Source organism: Polyodon spathula, chromosome 1, assembly GCF_017654505.1.
Source record: "Polyodon spathula isolate WHYD16114869_AA chromosome 1, ASM1765450v1, whole genome shotgun sequence".
Lineage (NCBI taxonomy): Eukaryota > Metazoa > Chordata > Actinopteri > Acipenseriformes > Polyodontidae > Polyodon > Polyodon spathula.
The window spans coordinates 30,574,908-30,595,795 of NC_054534.1; the positions used below are offsets into that span (position 1 = coordinate 30,574,908).

Genomic DNA, 20,888 nt, shown 5'->3' on the forward strand with positions numbered 1-20,888 from the left:
ATCACCATCAACTTTAGGTAAACTGGACTCGCTATATCATGCAGCATTGAGGTACAATACAAATACAAGATTTAATACTCATCATTGTATATTATACGATTTATATAAAATGTAAAATGATTAATATATGAGATATAATATATATATATATATATATATATATATATATATATATATATATATATATATATAAAATCTCCTGGTATTGACTGTTGAGCTACTAAAAAACAAAAAAATAGGAAGATATTGCATAGTCGGCAACCAGTTTTGGGTCATGCAAGTACTAATATATTTGTGCACAGTCTTTGCAAAGGCTTTGTTGGGCACACAAGCCGTCGTCTTATATATTATAGATTATAAAACGATGACTCGTGTGTCTAGAAAAAAAATGGTTTTCTGAATAAGGTGTCTAGAAGGGCTAGTATTCTGATAGTATCCTAATACTAAATGGGTATTCGGTATCACGTTTTCGGAATACTGGTATCCAGAATACGGACGGATTCATTCGGAATACCCTGTTTACATGGCATGGAATAGCTATTCAAATTTGCCACTATTCCGAATACAACTGGAATCCTGATAGAACAGGACAACTGGAACAGGTGCCCGGATAGCAATGTGGGTGCAGTCAAAACCCCATTAAAAACCCTGCATTATCTCCTCACTGTTTGCTCTGGTACTGGTGAATTTAATGTGTTCCTCTGCACATCGCAGCAATGCGGTTATGAACCTGTCAAGGTGGCGGGACACGGCTGCCTGGGTGATCCCCACTGTATCACCTGCTACCTTCTGGAAGGTCCCGGTCCATACAGACAGACACTACCAATTGCTCAGACAAGGCATGACTGCGCAGGTTTGTTCTGGCCAGGTCATCATGCAGCATGTGGCATAGATGAGTCGAGACGATACCTGGACACGATTTGCTCATTGCTGAGGTCCTTATATGTGTGCCGAGGCCGGTACACCCTTTCAGCATATCTCCGCCTATGTCAGGGATGCTGTTGCTGGGTGTGCCTTGCATCATTCACATCCACATGTCGACCAACACACTGCGTGCTACCCACTTTTCCCATTGTTGTCTGTTTGTAGTCAGTGCTGGAATGGTAGTGTGCGCAGAGTTAACACAGTCCATTTACAATTTTTAACTTTAAAAAAATAAACGTTTTAAGGAATTAGTTGTTGTGGTGAATTACTGCGGTAACCTATACTGTGTACATGCATTAGAAAGTGGACTTTCTTTTTTTAGTATTTAAGTAAAACTATTATTTTAACTGGGTTAATTAGTTGATTTGTTGGGGTATTCAAAGTTTTTATGACTTCTCTTATCACAGTCATTTTTGTCATTGGAGGTAATTGTGGTACAACCACAGCGGGCCCCTCTGCTGCACTTTGAAAAATACACAAGCACAAGGGCTTCAAAGGGTTTTGCAATTTTCTTTTTTAAGCAAAAAGCAAATATGTACGATATGACAAACACTTTAACGTTTCCAAGTAACCCAGTACCTTCAGTATTTTTTTTGTATTCTTGGCACATATTGTGCAAACATACTCTTTTCACCTGCACAATGCCATATAGGTCTGTTTGAATTTCCATTGCAGAAGCAGCAATACAGTTCTGCGTTTGTGCTGCATCAGGTTTTCTTCACTGTGACAGACAAAATCAATAGCTGTCTGTGTGTGTTTAGAGTTATACTGGAAAATTGAAACAAACACTGTAGTTTCATGTTTTTTTATTGAAATATTTGGGTAGGGGTGGGTTTGTTTGCTGTACAAGTCCTGTCTGGGGCCATTACTGTCCGATTTTGTTGTTTTGTTAACTTGTAAAGGTCAATGTATGCCCAGCTCTGCTTAAAGTATTTTATTTTCTTTTGGATACTGAACTAAATTATATTCAAGTTGTCAGTCTTTCAGTAAATTAACATTTGTAGCTTGAAGCCCAGTTCTATTCTAATCAACTATCCCGTTTTAAATAGGTGAAGTTTGTTCAGAGGTTGGACTTAAAAATCTGACACACAGATCTAAAGTGGCAGTTTTTGAGCATGACCATTCTTCAGTAGTTACTGTCTGTATCTGACCTCTGCTAGTGGGGTTGTATCTAAATCTTTGTGTGTGTGTGTGTGTGTGTGTGTGTGTGTGTGTGTGTGTGTGTGTGTGTGTGTGTGTGTGTGTGTGTGTGTGTGTGTGTGTGTGTGTGTGTGTGTGTGTGTGTGTGTGTGTGTGTGTGTGTGTGTGTGTGTGTGTGTGTGTGTGTGTGTGTGTGTGTGTGTGTGTGTGTGTGTGTAATATATACACATTTGTATCATTATGTCCCTTTTTATTTAAAAAATTAAACATGTATGAGGTTGTCAGAGACGGTTCTTGCACGTCTCTTTTGTGCTATAAATCATTAGATCCTTTTGCATGGAATGCCTGGGTTGCAAGGGTGTGCGGTACTTTGATGGACTCAAATTCAGTTAAAATGTGTTTGCCCACTGACGATGGGAATGAGAATGTAGAAATGGGAGCCCAGCTAAAAAGATTTAAGTTTTTGTAGGTATCAGGATTTTAAAGTCTGTCACAGCTACTGGAAGCAGGTTGATCTTTGGGAAACAAACTGAAGATTTGTGAAACTGCAACAAGTATTGTAATGACTGTAATGTGTTTTAAAAAATATGCAACTAGTAGAAAGTATTATTAGCAGATCTGTGTAAGGCCTGTTGTGGAGTTTGCAGAACCAAGCCGAGCTGAGCCTGGCGCAGAGTTCGAATCTTGCTGGGAACGCGCTGATTTGTTAGACATGAATTGGATGATCTATCTTAACATGTATTGATTTAAATAAAATGATATACTCTTAGTCAATAATCATGGTAAAATTGTATGTACTCTGTTTCAAATAGGCCTGTATACTTGGTAAAAAAATATTAAGTAGCTGTTATGTACAGTCTGTGAAAAAGCATGCAGAGAAAGGGCGGGCTGACCAGCTTTTGGCAGGCCCTTATCAGAAGTAGGCAACTCTTTTATATATACATAAATATACAGTGCCTTGCAAAAGTATTCAGACCCCTGACCAATTCTCTCATATTACTTAATTACAAATGGTACATTGAAATTTTGTTCTGTTCGGTATTTTATTTTAAAACACTTAAACTCAAAATCAATGTTGGGAAATATTTTTAAGAAAAATAAAAAACTGAAATATCTTGCTTGCATAAGTATTCAACCCCCACACATTAATATTTGGTAGAGCCACCTTCAATAACAGCTTTAAGTCTTTTGGGGTAAGTATGTACCAGCTTTGCACACTGTGTCAGAGTGATTTTGGCCCATTCTTCTTGGCAGATTTGCTCCAGGTTGTTCAGGTTGTTTGGACGACGCTTGTGGACCGCAATTTTCAAATAGTGCCACAGATTCTCAATGGGATTGAGATCAGGACTTTGACTGGGCCACTGTAGGACATTCACCTTGTTGTTCTTGAGCCACTCCAATGTTGCTTCGGCCTTGTGCTTGGGATCATTGTCCTGCTGAAGGGTGAATTTCCTCCCAAGCTTCAGTTTTTTAGCGGACTGAAGCAGATTCTCTTGCAGTATTTTCCTGTATTTTGCTCCATCCATTCTTCCTTCAGTAACAAGATGCCCAGTCCCTGCTGATGAGAAGCATCCCCACAGCATGATGCTGCTACCACCATACTTCACTTTAGGGGCGGTGTGTCTTGAGGCATGGGCAGTGTTAGGTTTGCGCCACACATAGCGCTTTGAGTTTTGGCCAAAAAGCGCTATCTTGGTCTCATCTGACCACAAAACCTTTTCCCACATCGCAGCTGGGTCACTCTCATGCTTTCTGGCAAACTCCAGACATGCTTTCAGATGGTACTTTTTGAATAATGGCTTCTTTCTTTCCACCCTCCCATACAGGCCAGTGTTATGCATAGCTCTTGATATGGTTGACTGGTGCACCATTACTCCACTCCCAGCCACTGAACTTTGTAGCTCCTTCAAAGTGATTGTTGGCCTCTCTGTGGCTTCTCTCACAAGTCTCCTTCTTGTTTGAGCGTTGAGTTTTGAGGGACGGCCTTTTCTTGGCATTGCCTGGGTGGTGTGATGCAGCTTCCACTTCCTGATTATTGATCCAACTGTGCTCACTGGGATATCCAAACACTTGGATATTATTTTGTACCCTTTCCCTAATCTATGCATTTGTATTACTTTATCTCTAACTTCTGTAGAATGCTCTTTGGTCTTCATTTTCCTTCAGATTCACAGCCTTACCAATGATCCTTCAACAGTGGGGTTTTTATCCAGAAAATATGACAGCAACTTTAATGGTTCACAGGTGGAGACCAATGGTAAGGTAATTGTGTCCTTGTTAGGGCAGTTTCTTTCATCGGTGCAAACTGGGAGCTTCCACAGCACAGGGGTTGAATACTTATGCAAGCAAGATATTTCAGTTTTTATTTTTCTTAAAAATATTTCCCAACATAAAACCAATGTCACTTTACAATAATATATTATGAGTTTCCGTGTTTAAAAATAAAATATCAAACAGAACGAAATTTCAATGTACCATTTGTAATTCGGTAATATGAGAGAATTGGTCAGGGGTCTGAATACTTTTGCAAGGCACTGTATATACATAGTGTAGATGTTAGTGTAGATGTTTAAAGTAGAAAATAAAATCTTGTAATGGAAAAACTGAAAAGACTTACAAAATGAGTGTAGAGGGTAACCGGGTAAAAGAGCAGACTTATAGTCAAGCCTCTTATTTAAAGAAAGGAGTGAGTCCGTTTTAAAGGCAAGTCTCTGATTTAAAAGCAAGTATTCTAAAGTGATGAAAACAGAATAATATTAATCAACAATTTAAAGTCTTAGAACTGCGGCTATATTTCTGGGAGCTAAACCAATGTATAGTTTAAATGACTGGGCAGTCATGTATCTTATTGGAAAAAAAGTATTAAGACTTGATATAAAACGAGCCCCTGAGTTAGAAGTAAATCTTTTATTTAGATTACAATAATACAGCTATTAGAATGTTGTATTTAAAAGGATCAAGACAATAAAATAAAAAAATAGTATAAACTGTAACTCTAACAGTAAACTTACTAAAGGAATACAAACTAATGTTGTAACCTTGATTCTCACCTGCTTGTAGTACAGGCAATGTTGAAAATGACTCATTGGTTTTGGCCGATGAAGCAGGGATTTTTGATGGTCAGCAATTTAAAAGCCAAGATCCTCTTTATAATGAGCAATCTCATTAATATTAATGAACAGAAATACCTTTCGGATAACAGAAGATAGGATTTTATCTTACAAATAATCATTTTCTATATATAACAAAAATAAATTAGAACCTGGCAGGAAGAGATGGGAATGGAAAGCATAGGACGTGTTAATACGTTAAGTTGGATATTGGTTTGAGTATTGAAAAATGCTTACGATAGTGTTTCATATTAATCAACCCTAAAATTGGCAAAAAGCAAAGGTTGTCTTAAAAACCTGCTTTGACTGAATTTTGTATGAACAGTGAAGAAGGTCAGACTTAGTTCAGTCACTGTAACACTATACCATTCTAATATGTTAACAGTAGCCTGTATTTAGACATAAATGACTGGACCTTCCATTCAAAATTTAAAAGATTTATCAGTGGAGTAAAATAATATTACCATTTCTAGGAGCAACTGTTTTAATAAAGTAACTTAATTAGAATACATCTTATAACTGGGTCTCGAGACTCCATCTCTGTTTTTTCTTGATTATTAAAAAGTCATCTGGATACGTTGCAAGCCCAGTGCACGAACAATTTACATACAGGAGTCCGAAACATCTTTATGTCCTTCTTGAATGTCTAGAGGGACTCAAATTCTCATACGAATCATATGCTTAATATATATAATATATATTATATATATATATATATATATATATATATATATATATATATATATAGAGTATGTGCTAGATAGACGCTATTCTGCCAAGATATTGTACACAACCAATAATTCTACATTATAAACATGAATTGTATTTATATTTATTCTGTAGCTGTGTGTACAATACAAAGATTTTGATAAGATACACAATGATACTTGCAACACATGTCTGGTATTTTCTCTATGATAAAGAAATTATTGTGATTTGCTAAAATGCATTCAATTAGATTTTGTCATTATGACTGTATATATACACTATGTTCGATTTGTGAACTTTAACTATTGTAGGACTGGTGTAGCTGGTGATTATACTGCCTGGATGCCCAGAATCACACTGAAAACAATGTCTGGAGCTCTTAGTTACCTATAAGGGAGTTTCAAACCCATAAACTCAATGCTGGTCTTCCCTGCAGATTGCTGACAAGTATGTACTTCAGTGTACGAGTGCTTTCGTTGGTTCACACTGGTATTAAGTCATGGTAGAGGATCTAAACATGATGTTGAGAGTCCTGGTCTATATAAAACTTGTTTTAGGGGAGAGGTTACCCCTTGCTATTGTGCAGGTTTTGAAGGAAGTCCCAGCCTTGAGCAGTGGTCTGCAGGCTTGGAAACCTGATCCGTAGATCAGAAAGCTGAGTATGTCGAGGTGTTGCAAAAGAGAAATCCCCTACAGTAGTTCTCTGGTTAGCAAAGCCAGGCACATATCTGTTGCCCGCTGTTCTATTTTTAAAACACTAATGATATAAAATTCAAGAAGTCTTTCTATTGTGCCATGTATTACAGAGCGCACCATACAGCTATGGCCAAATGTTTTACATCAACCTGTAGAATGAACTCATTTTGCTTCGTAAAGTCGAATGAAACCTGCTAGACAGTGTTGTGTTAACATATTGTATCACATACCGCTTTATAGGTTTCCATATACTTAAATGAAAAACTGACAAATTGAAAACTGTGACATTTCAAAATCTAACATGAAATAGTGTACTACCATTATGGCTTCCGGTAGACTTTTGCAATATCACTTTGTAGTTTCTTTGATTACATGATGTTAAATAAATTATCTATCTATAAATTTTTTTCTTTAATTATGTCTCAGTCCTAAAATTCTAGGTGATGCAAAACTTTTGGCCATTGCTATACATATATCTGCAGACTTCCTTGTCGCATTGTGTGTCGCATAATTGTCGCATAACCTAGGAATGTCTGTCACAGTGTTGCTTTATATTGCTCTGCAGGAGCTTTACTTTTCATCTTTCATCTCCTGCTTCATTGTCTCTCAGACCAAGCCTCCTGCTTCTGGATAGGTAAATGTGCTGAGTGACTCAGCGAGTAAACAAATGGATTTGAATGCTGCCATTGATCTTGCTGTTTCTTTCTGTTGGGAAGAACTGAGGCACAGCAGGAGAGATTGATTCCTGTGTGCCCATGTTAGCAGCAAAGGAAACAGATTTCATAGGGAACAAATCACTGTGGAGTGGAGGTAATCAGCCACTGAAGATGCACATTACTTAGAATTAATTTGCATTCCCAAGAAAGGTCTCCTGCAGCTAAACTACCGTTAAAATATGAAGTGCCACAGTTATTTTAAATACATGCCCTTTTGTATAGTTAAACTGCACTGCTGTTGGTTATCCAAGAATAAGAGCGTTTATCTGATTCTAAGGAAACACCACAGTCGAGGGAGTTTGAGTCTGTTTTCTTTGGTGGTAAAATGAGCCAAGTGTTAGAAAAGACTTAGCCCCAGAGAAAGAATTAATCGGGGTGTCTGCATATGTTTTCCATACTTCCATGTTACAACATACTGTATTACAACTTTTAAATGCCCTCCTGCTGCTTTGAGGATTCACCTGCTCCCCAGGTGCTTGGCAGAAGGGTGTCCTTCTTACCAGGAGGTATAAGTAGCCAGCCTGCCCCACATGGCATGGATAGATATGCTGTGTACCGTTGTGCCTGGAGAAATCCCTGGCTTTGGATGAAATAAAAAGCAGCTTCTGAACTGGCACCCCAGTGCTACCCACAAAGACATTGGCTCCATGAAAACCAACTGAGAAAACAACAACATTATGAAATGGACTTTTTCTCCACTGAAACGTGAACAGAAAAGAAAGTCAATAGACAGTTTACTTTTGTAGTTAACATTTATTGTAACAACTTAATCCAATCAGTAAGCAGTATATTCCAGTTTCCGTTCAGACCAAAATAAAAGCCAGCCCGAAAAAAAAGAGTAAAAAATGGTGATAAATGAATAGTTTTTCAGCTATGTCTGATCATCTCCTATTGAGAAACTGAGACTTGCTCAATTAGCATTACTGGGTAAGCAGAAAAAAAATCATAATAACATTTCTACTAAAACCTGACTTCCCAAAGGAAATGCTAAGCATGTGAAGTGATTGCTACTCTTACTCTACGTAATGACATGCAAACATTTTGTTTACATAAAAATAGCTGTGTACTTAACTGGGTTTTTTTTTTAAAGAATAAAATAAATTAGGCCCTGTTGTGATCAGTAGGGATTGTGCGCTGAAGCTTGTGCGACATCAATATGCATCAGAAAACACAAAGGGGTCAAACAGCTTTTGAGCCAGAGTATTGAGCCAGAGTAAGGTTTGCACTACATATAAACCTGCAGCGGACTGAACAGTATTCATCTTTGTTCTGTGAGCCCCTGTCATTTACTGTATTACAAAATCGTGGTGATGGTGTACTGGCTAGTTACAGGTGATTGCAAAGAAAGGTTGTTTTCTTCCCGACTTTAACAGCTTTGAATGTGAATTGTGAAGAGTTCCTACATGCACCTACAATGTCCAATCAATGTCCTGGAGGGCCGTTCCACTCCAGGTTTTACACATAAAACTATAAATAACTACTTCAGGATCAGGATGGAAGTTTAATTGGTTCAATTAAACAATTTAGAACAGGGTTGGAGCAAAAACTAGGAGTAGAAGGGGCAACTTTGGCCTTCCCTGGTTTCCAGTATATGAAGATTTGTAATCTGTTTTTCTGGTAACATTTCCTTTTAAGCAGTAGTTTTGTTTTCTTACCCTAACCTTGACTCCAATTCCAACTTAAACCTTGCCATTAATAACAGTAATTAATGGAAAATTACACATATGTTGCTGATTAAAACTTAATACATTCTGTAAATAAAAATTGAAAAAAAATAGGCTCTTGCTGTCACTTGCTCCTTTCAACTTTGCTTTAAGTGTTGCAATGTTTGGCTGAAGGACAGCACTTTTGAAACTGTGGCTTCAGTTACTTTAACTATGTACACGTGTGACGTTACAGTGAAAGAGTGAGCGGTAAACATGATCAGTGGGAAAAAACATTAGCACTGTGTACTTGACAGCTACTGCTCTCTACTGGGGGCTCTCTTCTTAGCAATGTGAAACCAGAGAAGCTGTGTGTCAATCTGCTCTTACTGCTGTTGATTTCTAACAGCAGGCAAGCCTGTAACACCATATCTCCATTAGCAGCAGCGAATCTTTATTATTGTATAAGCTGCTAGATCAGTTATAACTTTCTTTCTTATTGTTTTTATTAAAGGCAATTCAATTGCAATGTTTCAGAGATTACGTGATTTAACGATATGTCAGAAGTGCATGCATGATGCACGTTTAAAACGTGTGGCTCACTTGAAGCAAAATTTGCCAAAGTGAGATTTGTATGTTTTTAAAAGAAACTGCAAATGTGTGTTAGTTTGTATGTAAAGTCAAATATTTGAATAAGATTTTAGCTGGTTAATTTAGCAGAAGTAATTAGTGGAAACAGTGAATGGTATTTCCAACTTTATAAAGATGAACAATGAGATGTGTTATATTGTATAAACCCAAAATAATAATACAGTATACAATTTAAATATGGGTTTATTGGTAAGTAACATTTCAAAGTCTTTTGAAGTTATTTATTTTCACTCAATCACCTTATTATTATTATCATAGTTTCACTCAATCACCTTATTATTAGTTTTTTTTTTTTTTTTTTTTTTTTTAATTTAATTTTTTATTTTATACAGTTTAACATGGAATGTTTGCTTTTAAGTCCCCATGGAAACACCAAGCCTACACATTCTGGCATAGGGTGCTCTATACTACGCCTGTCTTTTGCTGCAGACAATGTAACTGTGTGGTGAAAAGCTTTTTGTAAGCATGTCATTGTGGTGTTTTATATTATCCAGTGTGTAGTATTATGAAGGTCATTATATAGGGTTTGTTGGATTGAATGTTGGATATTAGTCAGGTTTCAGAAGCAATTTTTAAATCTTAATGGAAACTATTCCTGTTTGTATCCAGTCTAACTGCTCATGAGACAGTCTTGGTGAACACAGCATTACTAACTCAATATTGACACAATCTATCAAACACAAAATTTCAGTGACTTTAGTGTGAGTCCATTGTCCAATAAAACAAGTACAAGAGCAGTGTGGATTTATTTGTAATTTATTTTGGGGTTGTGTTTGTGAATTCACATTTTGGGCACTAGTATGAAATTATTTCACAATTACATTCAGGATTTGTGCACAGCAGCACTGCAGTTACACAATTAGGCAGTGATTAGTTTTTTTTTTTTTTTTAACTATTGTTTCCTTAATATTCTGCACACTTAGGCTTCTATTTTCTAATGACACTCTCACTCTCTTTCTGTCTCTTTTTTTTTTTAGTTCCGCCAAAGCGTCCTTACTTTGTCGACTGCCGTTCCCCAGAACAGGAGACATTTAGTTGTTGGTGGAGTGCTGGGGATTTCCAGAATCTAACAGGGCCTGGTGCGCTGACTGTCTTCTTTCAGAAAAAGTAAGGGATTCAAATGTTTTTTTTTTTGTTTGTTTCTGGTGAATATTAACAGATTTTTCCAGATGTTGTTGTTTCCATTTAGATTTTGTTTAAATATCACAATTTAAATGATTGATGACCAGGTGCATTTTTTCATATTCACTGCTTGTGAAGATTGCACTTGGATTGTTCTTGGGAATCCAAACATAGCCCCTATAAAATGTCACTTTCCCCGGCAAGCTCAGCGTACGACGTGCCCTTCCTGTTGCAGCAGATGTCATCACCAGTGTCAAAACCCAGTATCTCAATAACTATTTGACAGAGTGACTTCACATTTGCAGGGTTATTTAAATTATTTGTGCTAAATGTGCTGCTGATAAATGAGATTGGCCTCTGACCTAATATGGTTGCCCTATCGATGTCATGTGACACAACTGTATTCTACGATTCTCTCAATAAAGTTCCAATTCAACATTGTCAATGCAGTCGAGTTGTATAAAGTACAGTACGGTACATTTTTACATTTTTGTAAAAACTGAGAACGGATGTATTTTCTTGCCATAAGTCAGGTAACCAGGAAGGAAAGAGGTTACTTTTAATTAATAAGACGTACGGCCACTTGGTTTGGGTACACTAATTCTAACGTTGCATTAAAGTAATCACAGATTTGATACGTTTTAACTAGCAAAATTTAGATTTATCTATCGGTTCGAAGCTCTCTCCACTTAACGCATTCATAGGCTTGTCAGCGTTCAAATGAGGAACATCAGAGCTCAAACTATGAATACATATATAAAACACAAGTGTACCTTTTTGTTTGTGTGTGTGTGTCTGTATTTTTACATTTTGACCAATCTTGAATGTTTTTTGTTTGTTTGTTTGTTTGTATTCGAACAGTAGAGATGTTTGGAGGGAGTGCCCAGACTACATCACAGCTGGTGAAAATCACTGTTATTTTAATAGTACCTACACATCTATTTGGATTCCATACTGTGTCCAGCTAAGATCACAAATCCAGGACCTTGTATATCATCAGATGTGCTTCACTGTGGATGAAATAGGTACATACATATTTGTCAGGTATAAAATCACGAGTTTGGCTCAGCCAGACAACTCATTTTTGTTTATAATTATTAGCTGCACTTTCAAACAGCCAATCATAAATTCTGAAATAAAACTCAAGTGGATCACCATAATGCCTTAATAACACTGTCCAATTGATTCAAGCAGGTATATCAAACTTGCCAGGTTATAGTAGTTGAAGGTTTAATAATACATTTTTAATAATTTTTTGGCAACATGTATACATATATTATTTGGGTGTTAGATGTTATTGAGCGTAGTTTTAATGTGTAAATTGAAAAAGTAAAATTTTAGTTTGTACTATTTTTGTAGTGTCCAAGCTGATCTGATAAAGGAGGTAAATGTACTGTTGACCTTTTTGTATTGTTCAGTGGTCCCTGACCCCCCTGTTGGTCTGAACTGGACGCTACTGAATATTAGCCAGACGGGGCAACACTTTGATATCCTGATACAGTGGGAGCCCCCTCCTTCAGCAGATGTCAAGAAAGGCTGGATAAGTCTAGTTTATGAGCCACAATACAGAGCTATCAACATGTCTGATTGGAAGCCGGTGAGCTGACGTGACGAGAGGAATTTACAGTATTAAGTACATTGGAACTATGCATAATAATGCATTTTTCCTTTCATAGCTTTTTAATTCATAAAACATTAGAAGATTGAGTCCTCAAACTGTCATTATTATTTGTTTATTTAGCAGACACCTTTGTCCAAGGCAACTTAAGGAGACTAGGGTGTGTGAACTATGCATCAGCTGCAGAGTCCCTTACAACAACATCTCACCCAAAAGACGGAGCACAAGGAGGTTAAGCGACTTGCTCAGGGTCACACAATAAACCAGAAATTCCTTTGAACTGGGGACCTCCTGGTTACAAGCCCTTTTCTTTAACCACTAGACCACGCAGCCTCCTAACCCTTAACACTGCAGACCAAGGCAGTCTAACTCCACTCAGAACACACCACTATTGCATTACCTGTAATATAACTCCACTCAGAACACCACACTGTATTGCATTACCTGTCATATAACTCCACTCAGAACAACACACTGCTATTGCATTACCTGTAATATAACTCCACTCAGAACACTGCTATTGTATTACCTGTAGTATAACTCCACTCAGAACAACACACTGCTATTGCATTACCTGTGATATAACTCCACTCAGAACAACACACCACTATTGCATTACCTGTAATATAACTCCACTCAGAACAGAACACTGCTATTGTATTACCTGTAATATAACTCCACTCAGAACAACACACTGCTATTGCATTACCTGTAATATAACTCCACTCAGAACAGAACACTGCTATTGCATTACCTGTAATATAACTCCACTCAGAACAACACACTGCTATTGCATTACCTGTGATATAACTCCACTCAGAACAACACACTGCTGTTGCATTACCTGTAATATAACTCCACTCAGAACAGAACACTGCTATTGCATTATGTGTAATATAACTCCACTCAGAACAACACACTGCTATTGCATTACTTGTAATATAACTTCACTCAGAACAGAACACTGCTATTGCATTACCTGTAATATAACTCCACTCAGAACAACACACTGCTATTGCATTACCTGTAATATAACTCCACTCAGAACAGAACACTGCCATTGCATTATGTGTAATATAACTCCACTCAGAACAACACACCACTATTGCATTACCTGTAATATAACTCCACTCAGAACAACACACTGCTATTGCATTACCTGTAATATAACTCCACTCAGAACAACACACTGCTATTGCATTACCTGTAATATAACTCCACTCAGAACAACACACTGCTATTGCTTTACCTGTAATATAACTTCACTCAGAACAGAACACTGCTATTGTATTACCTGTAATATAACTCCACTCAGAACAACACACTGCTATTGCATTACCTGTAATATAACTCCACTCAGAACAACACACTGCTATTGCATTACCTGTAATATAACTCCACTCAGAACAGAACACTGCCATTGCATTATGTGTAATATAACTCCACTCAGAACAACACACTACTATTGCTTTACCTGTAATATAACTCCACTCAGAACAACACACTGCTATTGCATTACCTGTAATATAACTCCACTCAGAACAACACACTGCTATTGCATTACCTGTAATATAACTCCACTCAGAACAACACACTGCTATTGCATTACCTGTCATATAACTCCACTCAGAACAACACACTGCTATTGCATTACCTGTAAATTAATCACACTCAGAACAGCAGACCATATAAATGTGTGTAAACAGTGTTTTTGTCTACTAATTTAATTTAATTTAATTTAAAGTTTATCTTACAGGTGCTAACTCACTTAGTTTTGAAAGAGTTAAAATAACATTATAACTCAAGTCCATTTTAATAATCTGAAAAGCACAGGATTAAATGCTGCCGCTCTTGTTATTAATCCCTCTGCTGTTTTTCCAGCTGAGTGTGATTTTATTAGCATTCCTGCATAAAACAAAAAACACAGTAGAAAGAGAACCTCGATGATGTATGTTTTACATGTTTTAGTAATATTATATAATCATCTCAGAATGACCTGTGTATTTGAGTAATACAAGCATGAACCTGATCTTTGTAATGCTTCCTCTAATCCCCAGCTGGAAATTGAGAGAGCATGCTACCAGTCTGTTTATGGGCTGAAGACTGGCATGGAGTATGAAATCAGGGTGCGGTGCAAACAGGCTGTTTCTGAAAAATTCAGTGAATTCAGCGACCGTCTTTATGTGTACATTCCTAAGGTGCCTACCAAAGGTGAGACTAATCCTATGAATATTTAGAAAGATTAGTTGTGCCTGGGTCTTTGTTAAATATTTCAGTTTTAAATCCATTTGAGGCAAGTCACTTCATGTCCTCTTGTCCGCCTTTTTCTCTTGCAGATGTTTATAAGAAGGACCCAGCTTGTATTAAGTTGTGTTGTCCGAGACAAATTCATTCTTTATTTGTGGAGTAGTCCGTGCTTTTGTATGTACCAGCATTAGTCACTTTATAGGTATATCCTTGTTTTTTTTCAGAAGCCCTGTTTCCATTTACAATGGTCTTAATCATTGGAGCAGTGGGAGTGATTATAGTCCTAATGTTCATTATTTTCTCCCAACAACAGAGGTAAATATAATCATTCAATTTAATAATTATCCATTCATTCTTTACTTAAAGCCTCCGGTTTTTTCAACCGCTTTAAACATGAGCTAACCCCAAGGCTGATTACCCTCTTCCTGAATTCTGTTATTATTGCAAATTAAGATCAAACACCCCCTCTACACTTTCTCTATTGTCCAATGCAGTATTATGCTAAGGATTTTTAATTCTTTCGGTAAGTTCAGTGACCTTTCATAAAATGTACAGTATTTCCTACAGGATTCACACTGCACTTTAAAGAATGCTTGCACCCTTGGTAATGGGTAACTATATCCTATTGAGGATTGAGCCATCATCCAATTACCCGTTTGGTGATTATCATGCAACATTGTTACTATTTCTACAATGGATGGATATTTGGCATGTTTAATAAACCCCCCCCACCCCGTATATTTTACCTTTGGGGCAGTCTCTGAATAAGCCTGAGCAAGGTGGATTTCCTGTAACGAGGCCAGTGTAAAAAATGACCACAAGGGGTTTGCATAGGTAATCCCCCTTAAAAAAGTGACTGCCCGAAAGAGGCCTGTGGAAGGGTGGTGGGTAATTCACTTGCACGGGAGACAGAACAGATGTATTTGAAACACCACACCGGTGCCCAGTTTTATTTCTGCAAGTACACTCTTTTTACCCGCAGAGGGCACTGTTGCCCGTGGGCTGTCTATCAACGATGATAGACAGCACCACAGGAATACCAAAGCTGGTAAATCAATTAACTACAGACGCACTCGCAGGTGCTCAAAATAATAATGAAAACAGAAAGCGAAAGGAAAAAGAAAATAAAACAGTAATAAAACTACAAATAAAAGGTGCTGCACTTGGCAGCATTATCCCAGTCGTCACTACCCGTACGACCCGGATCACCGACCTACACTATCGGCTCCCTATCTGCTCTAAACAATATTTCGGGGGTCTGCCCAATGGGTTCCCCACTGTCACTGTCTTGCTTTTGGGGTGGGGTCTTTCTCCCAGCTGGTTCTCGGTCCTCGACCAGCGCTTCCGCACATACAGCGCGTCTAAAAGGGCAGACCTGAGGAAACAGCATTATCTTATAGGACTAACAATCTCCCCAAGACCCACCAAGAGAGGGAAAGTCCAAACACCCCCTTTCCCACCTCCACGTGTCACTGCCATGACTCACAGGCGGTTATTGGACGACTGCTGCCCTCTTCCTGCAGCACTATGAACATGCCAACAGAGTCAGCACAGATCTCCCCCTGCTACAAGGCCAAATATGCTGGTGATAGGTCAAATGTTCATGAGTACAGAAGCAGTAATAAAGCATTAAGAACACATAATGGGATAATAAACAGATGCAAAATACAGTATATATCATGCTAATTGAGAGGGTATGAAGTATTCCTTATATGTAGAGTTAGTAACAAGTAATGTGCTTCACTGAGGAATGTTGAGGCCCAGGCATTTCATGTTCCTGGCATGGCCCAGTATAATAATTGTGCTGCATCTTCACATTGCTTTCCTTTTATGGTTAAACTGCAGTATCTGAGTTGGACAGATTGTAGTTATGAAGATTAACAATCAGTTTAAGACAGCCAATCCACATTCTGTGACTGTAATACAACCCTCAGGAATATTTAATTTATGGCTTTTACCTTGACTTCAGTGACATCTAATAATCTCCACATTTATGTTTCCAAGGTTGATGGTGTATTTCCTGCCACCTGTACCAGTCCCAAAAATTATGGGAATTGACTCAGAACTGCTGAAGGTAATGTTACAGTCAGAACACTAATATATAATAATTCATAATAAAATGCAGTGCTAATTTAGACCATTTCTATGTCCTGCTTGCTACAAAAAAGTTGTAACTTCACCTGCAAGTAACTGTTTATTCTCTTTGATTGTTTTGTTCCCATGTTTAGCTTAAGATCTTTTCTGCAAAATATTTGGAAAAATTATTGGATCATTGTCCTTCCAGATCAGCAATTGTTTTTTTATCTTTATGTAAAGAATTTCACCTGCGGCACAGCCAATGATATAGACCCCATATCCATCCCGCTAGATTGTTTGTATGTTAGCATCTGCCCAAGAGTTAGATGTACTCAATATATCACACAACATCTAGTGCATATAAGCGTTTCAGTTGCAACAATTGTCTATTAAAACCTCTTTAAATGTTTTTGTAAATATACAGAAAGGCAAACTGGATGAGTTGAACTCTATTCTCAGCAGCCATCACACCTTTAAGCCTGAACTCTACACTGATGACCTGTGGGTGGAGTTCATCGAGCTGGATATTGACGGCTTAGATGGGAGGTCCAAACACTCTGACACTCACAAACTGCTTGGCTCAGAGAACGTGAAAAGCAACTGCCTGAACATCAAGGACAACTCCGGACGCGAAAGCTGTTACGAGCCGGAACTCCCTGACTCTGACACGCTCAACCGAAGCCAGGCCGAAGCCAGAGAAGAGAAGGCAAGCCTCCTAGACTCTGCCCATTCGCATACCACGGATCCCAGGCCACCTGGCAGGAGCCACCCTGGAGCCACTGCTGAAGGAGCAAGAAGTCATCCCCAGGTTCAGTCCCAGCTGAGCAATCAGAGTTGGGTAAACCTGGATTTCTATGCCCAGGTGAGCAACATCACTCCAGCAGGGGGGGTTCTGCTATCGCCCGGCCAGCAAAGCAAAATTGAAAAAAACGCAGAAGCACACGGCTCCCCCAAAACCCAAAAGTGCCAACTTCTCATGACCACAGACTGTGCCTACACCTCAGAGATGGATGCGAAAAACATAAATGCCACACCTTCCCTTAGTGGGAACGAGCCAAAGATTACAGTGAGCCCCTACACTGTGAGTGAAGCCCCAGCCAGCTCGGTTCCACCAGTCTCAGACTACACCACTGTGCAAGCAGTAGATTCCCAGCATAGCCTGCTTCTGAATCCCTCAACATTGCCCACCAAGGGCACTCCTATGCCAGCTGGATATCTTACCCCAGAGCAGTTGAACAGCATTATGCCCTAAGTGTTTCAAAACCAGACGCAAGTTTGCTATTAACTTTTTTGCTGTAAACCAAAACATGCAGGAGACTAACACTAACTTCAAGCTTACTAAGCAGTAGCCAATAAATAAAACAAATAGGGTTTTACTAGGTTTAACTGCTTGGTTTGTTATTTACCAGCCTTAAATGTGACACTATCTTTAAATGAAATAGCTCTCATTCAGAGGTCAATGAGCCATATGATTCTTAAAATGATTTAACATTTTTTAAAATATATATCAACAATTATTCTGTACATACTTGTTACCTCTCAAGAGCATGAATATAGTAATTAGATTCCTCTTAAGGGGGAAATAAAAACAATGCAATTTCCAGTGCAAAGCCTTTTACTCCTGCACTTTTTGGTAGAGGTTTGTGGAAAACCGTTTGCAAACAGTAGTGGTTAATAGTAAGTTGTTGGCAAAGTGAATTATTGGCAAAATATCAGACACTTAATTTTGTAAGGGTACCTGTTTTATTTTAATGGACATCTTTTGAAGATGAAAATAAAGAAAAAACTATTGGGTTGGGTCAGAGGGGTGGGTGTTGTAAATGTACTCTTTCAAGAGTTCAGACATATCAAACAGATCTAAATAGAAACACGTGTTTTGAGGTTTTTTTAGTAATGTAATATTGCAGTTGACTCAAAGAGCCCCACTGGTTTTTGGTTGTGCATTGCAGTACTCTCTTGTAAGTTTGATATTAGATCTCAGGGTGTAAATTTTTTATTTTGTTTTTTTATTTAAGGAAGGTATGTAACCTGGGGAGGGGTGAGGTGAGGGTGGGAGAAGAGGTTTGAGTTCCGGGGAGGGGTAGAACACTATGCTGCAATAGGGTGGCTGGGAAATCAATGTGGTGATGAGGACGAGGTGGGAAAACTAGTGAGTAGGGTGGGATGGATTAGAGCTGAACAAACCTCAATTGAGTTAAGATGAAATGACTAATGTAAACAACTTGTAGTATTCTTGATAATGTTTTTTTTTTTTTTTTTTGGAGATTAAAGGCGCCTGTCTTGTCTATGATCTACCAGGGGTTCATTTGTGAACAAAATGGTACCAGATCCTTAATTTAAGGAAGAAAGATAGCATTTTTGTTTATAGACCTAATGTACTGACCTTGATTTACAGAAGCAATGATAGATATACTTCAAGCTCTCATCTGCTTGTAGGTTTCATGCCTTATTGTTGGTGTCAGTAGCTGCATGCCTGCCTTTGCCTAGTCATGTTTTAAAATAGTCTTCTGGTTTGAACAGTGCCTGAGGCAGGCCAACTAAACTGATGAACAGGACGCTGTTGTTGTTAAGAGCACTAGTTTTTTGTGCTTCTCAACTTGGGATGTGTAAATAAAAAAATAAAAATAAAAACCTAGTAATTTCTTTCCCCATAAATGTCGAATCCTAAAATATACATTTACAGTACAGGAGTGCATGTTTTTATTGTACATGTTATGCATATAGATTCCATAATTTTAGCTCCTCTGCTGGCATACTGTTCATCTCCAGACACAAGAATTTGCTTGGAATAGGGTTTAGCCATTTTTTTTTGGACGTATAATGGTGTAAACTTGCCTTACTACCATATTACAGTTTTGCATTTAAAAAAAAAAAAAAAAAAAACACTTTACTATGTCTGCCTTAAGGAAACTAAAATATGCAACAAACAAAGAGCCCATGGGAAAGCTGTTCATTAGAAATGTGGTCTGTATTGAAGTACACGTATTTGGCCTCTGGTATCCGGTTTGTTTCAGTGATTTATTTATTTATTTATTTTTTTGGGGGTGGGGGGGGGGGGGGGGGGGATTTGTATAACAGAGAAACCAAAAGCAGTCTGCACTTGATCTTAATATTTGTGAAGATATGATAAGCTGTGGGGAATCCTTATATAATCATAATCCTTTTATATTTCAGACATTGTCCAGATTCTATAACAGATACAATTTTGCTACCTTTTAAATAGATGTTATGTGATAAGAGGCTGTGTGGACCAGTGGTTAAAGAAACCAAGAGGTTCCCAGTTCAAATCCCATCTCAGCCACTGACTCATTGTGTGACGCTGAGCAAGTCACTTAACCTCCTTGTGCTCCGTCTTTTGGGTGAGATATTGTTGTAAGTGACTCTGCAGCTGATGCATAGTTCATACACCCTAGTCTTGTATCTTGTAAAGCGCTTTGTGATGCTGGTCCACTATGAAACGCGTTATATAAAGATTATTATTATTATTATTATTATTATTATTATTATTATTATTATTATTATATAGTTTGCTTATTATTATAGTTTGCTATATATTGCTAAGAAGCAGGGATGGCAAGTAAATATGCACCAAGTACTTACATTATGAAAAGGATTTATTTTGCCTTATTGAATATCTATCTAATTATGCAGCTGTGTCTTTATTATACATTTTAAGGCAGTGCATGCTTGAACAATCTTAAGCCCCTTTGACACTGGCATGCTCTACGCAGGTCAGAACCCAATGTCATGTGGTTCAGCTACATGATTTCAAACTGCTTTTGATAAAGCAGGGCTGACCTGGGTGCAGAATGCTTGTATCAGTGCCCTGGAAGCAGTTTGTTCCTGACTTTCCATCCAAGCTTCTCTAGATTGAACCATCAGCCGAGATGTCGATTACAGCAAATGTTTCTTAATCTATGCTGCAATCAGTCTAAACAGAATAAACAGAAATGTACCTTGCAGAAGTTGTTGTTTGTTATTGCATTGGCTCATCATGCATTGTGTCTCGCTCAACCCGGGTCAAAGTGTGTCGACCCACACCATGAGGTGCGTCACTGAGACCTGGGTTAACGGGTACAGCCCAGGTATGTGGCTTCGCACTACACGGGATTGGGACCGGGGTAGCTAGGCTTTAGAATGTAATATTTGGGAAGTCTGTTTCATTGTATATCCTCTTTTTAGACATGTCAGAATTGTATGATGGTTAAACTCATAGCTGAATCAACTGTTCTGTAAC

General features: G+C 38.0%; 1 protein-coding gene across 3 annotated transcripts in view; it reads left to right on the forward strand.

Moving 5' to 3' along the window:
* The window catches only part of LOC121317121 (growth hormone receptor-like), a 58,448-nt gene extending 38,751 nt beyond the window's left edge, over positions 1-19,697 (forward strand). For 2 of the 3 annotated variants that reach the window (XM_041252741.1, XM_041252750.1), the window contains exons 3-9: positions 10,566-10,695; positions 11,572-11,735; positions 12,129-12,307; positions 14,386-14,539; positions 14,800-14,890; positions 16,580-16,649; positions 17,076-19,697. In XM_041252741.1, coding sequence (XP_041108675.1) covers positions 10,566-10,695; positions 11,572-11,735; positions 12,129-12,307; positions 14,386-14,539; positions 14,800-14,890; positions 16,580-16,649; positions 17,076-17,903 — 1,616 coding nt within the window. In that variant the 3' untranslated portion in view covers positions 17,904-19,697. The remainder of the gene's footprint in view (positions 1-10,565; positions 10,696-11,571; positions 11,736-12,128; positions 12,308-14,385; positions 14,540-14,799; positions 14,891-16,579; positions 16,650-17,075) is intronic. The other variant, XM_041252759.1, reaches the window with a different exon arrangement.
* Positions 19,698-20,888: the final 1,191 nt, after the last annotated feature.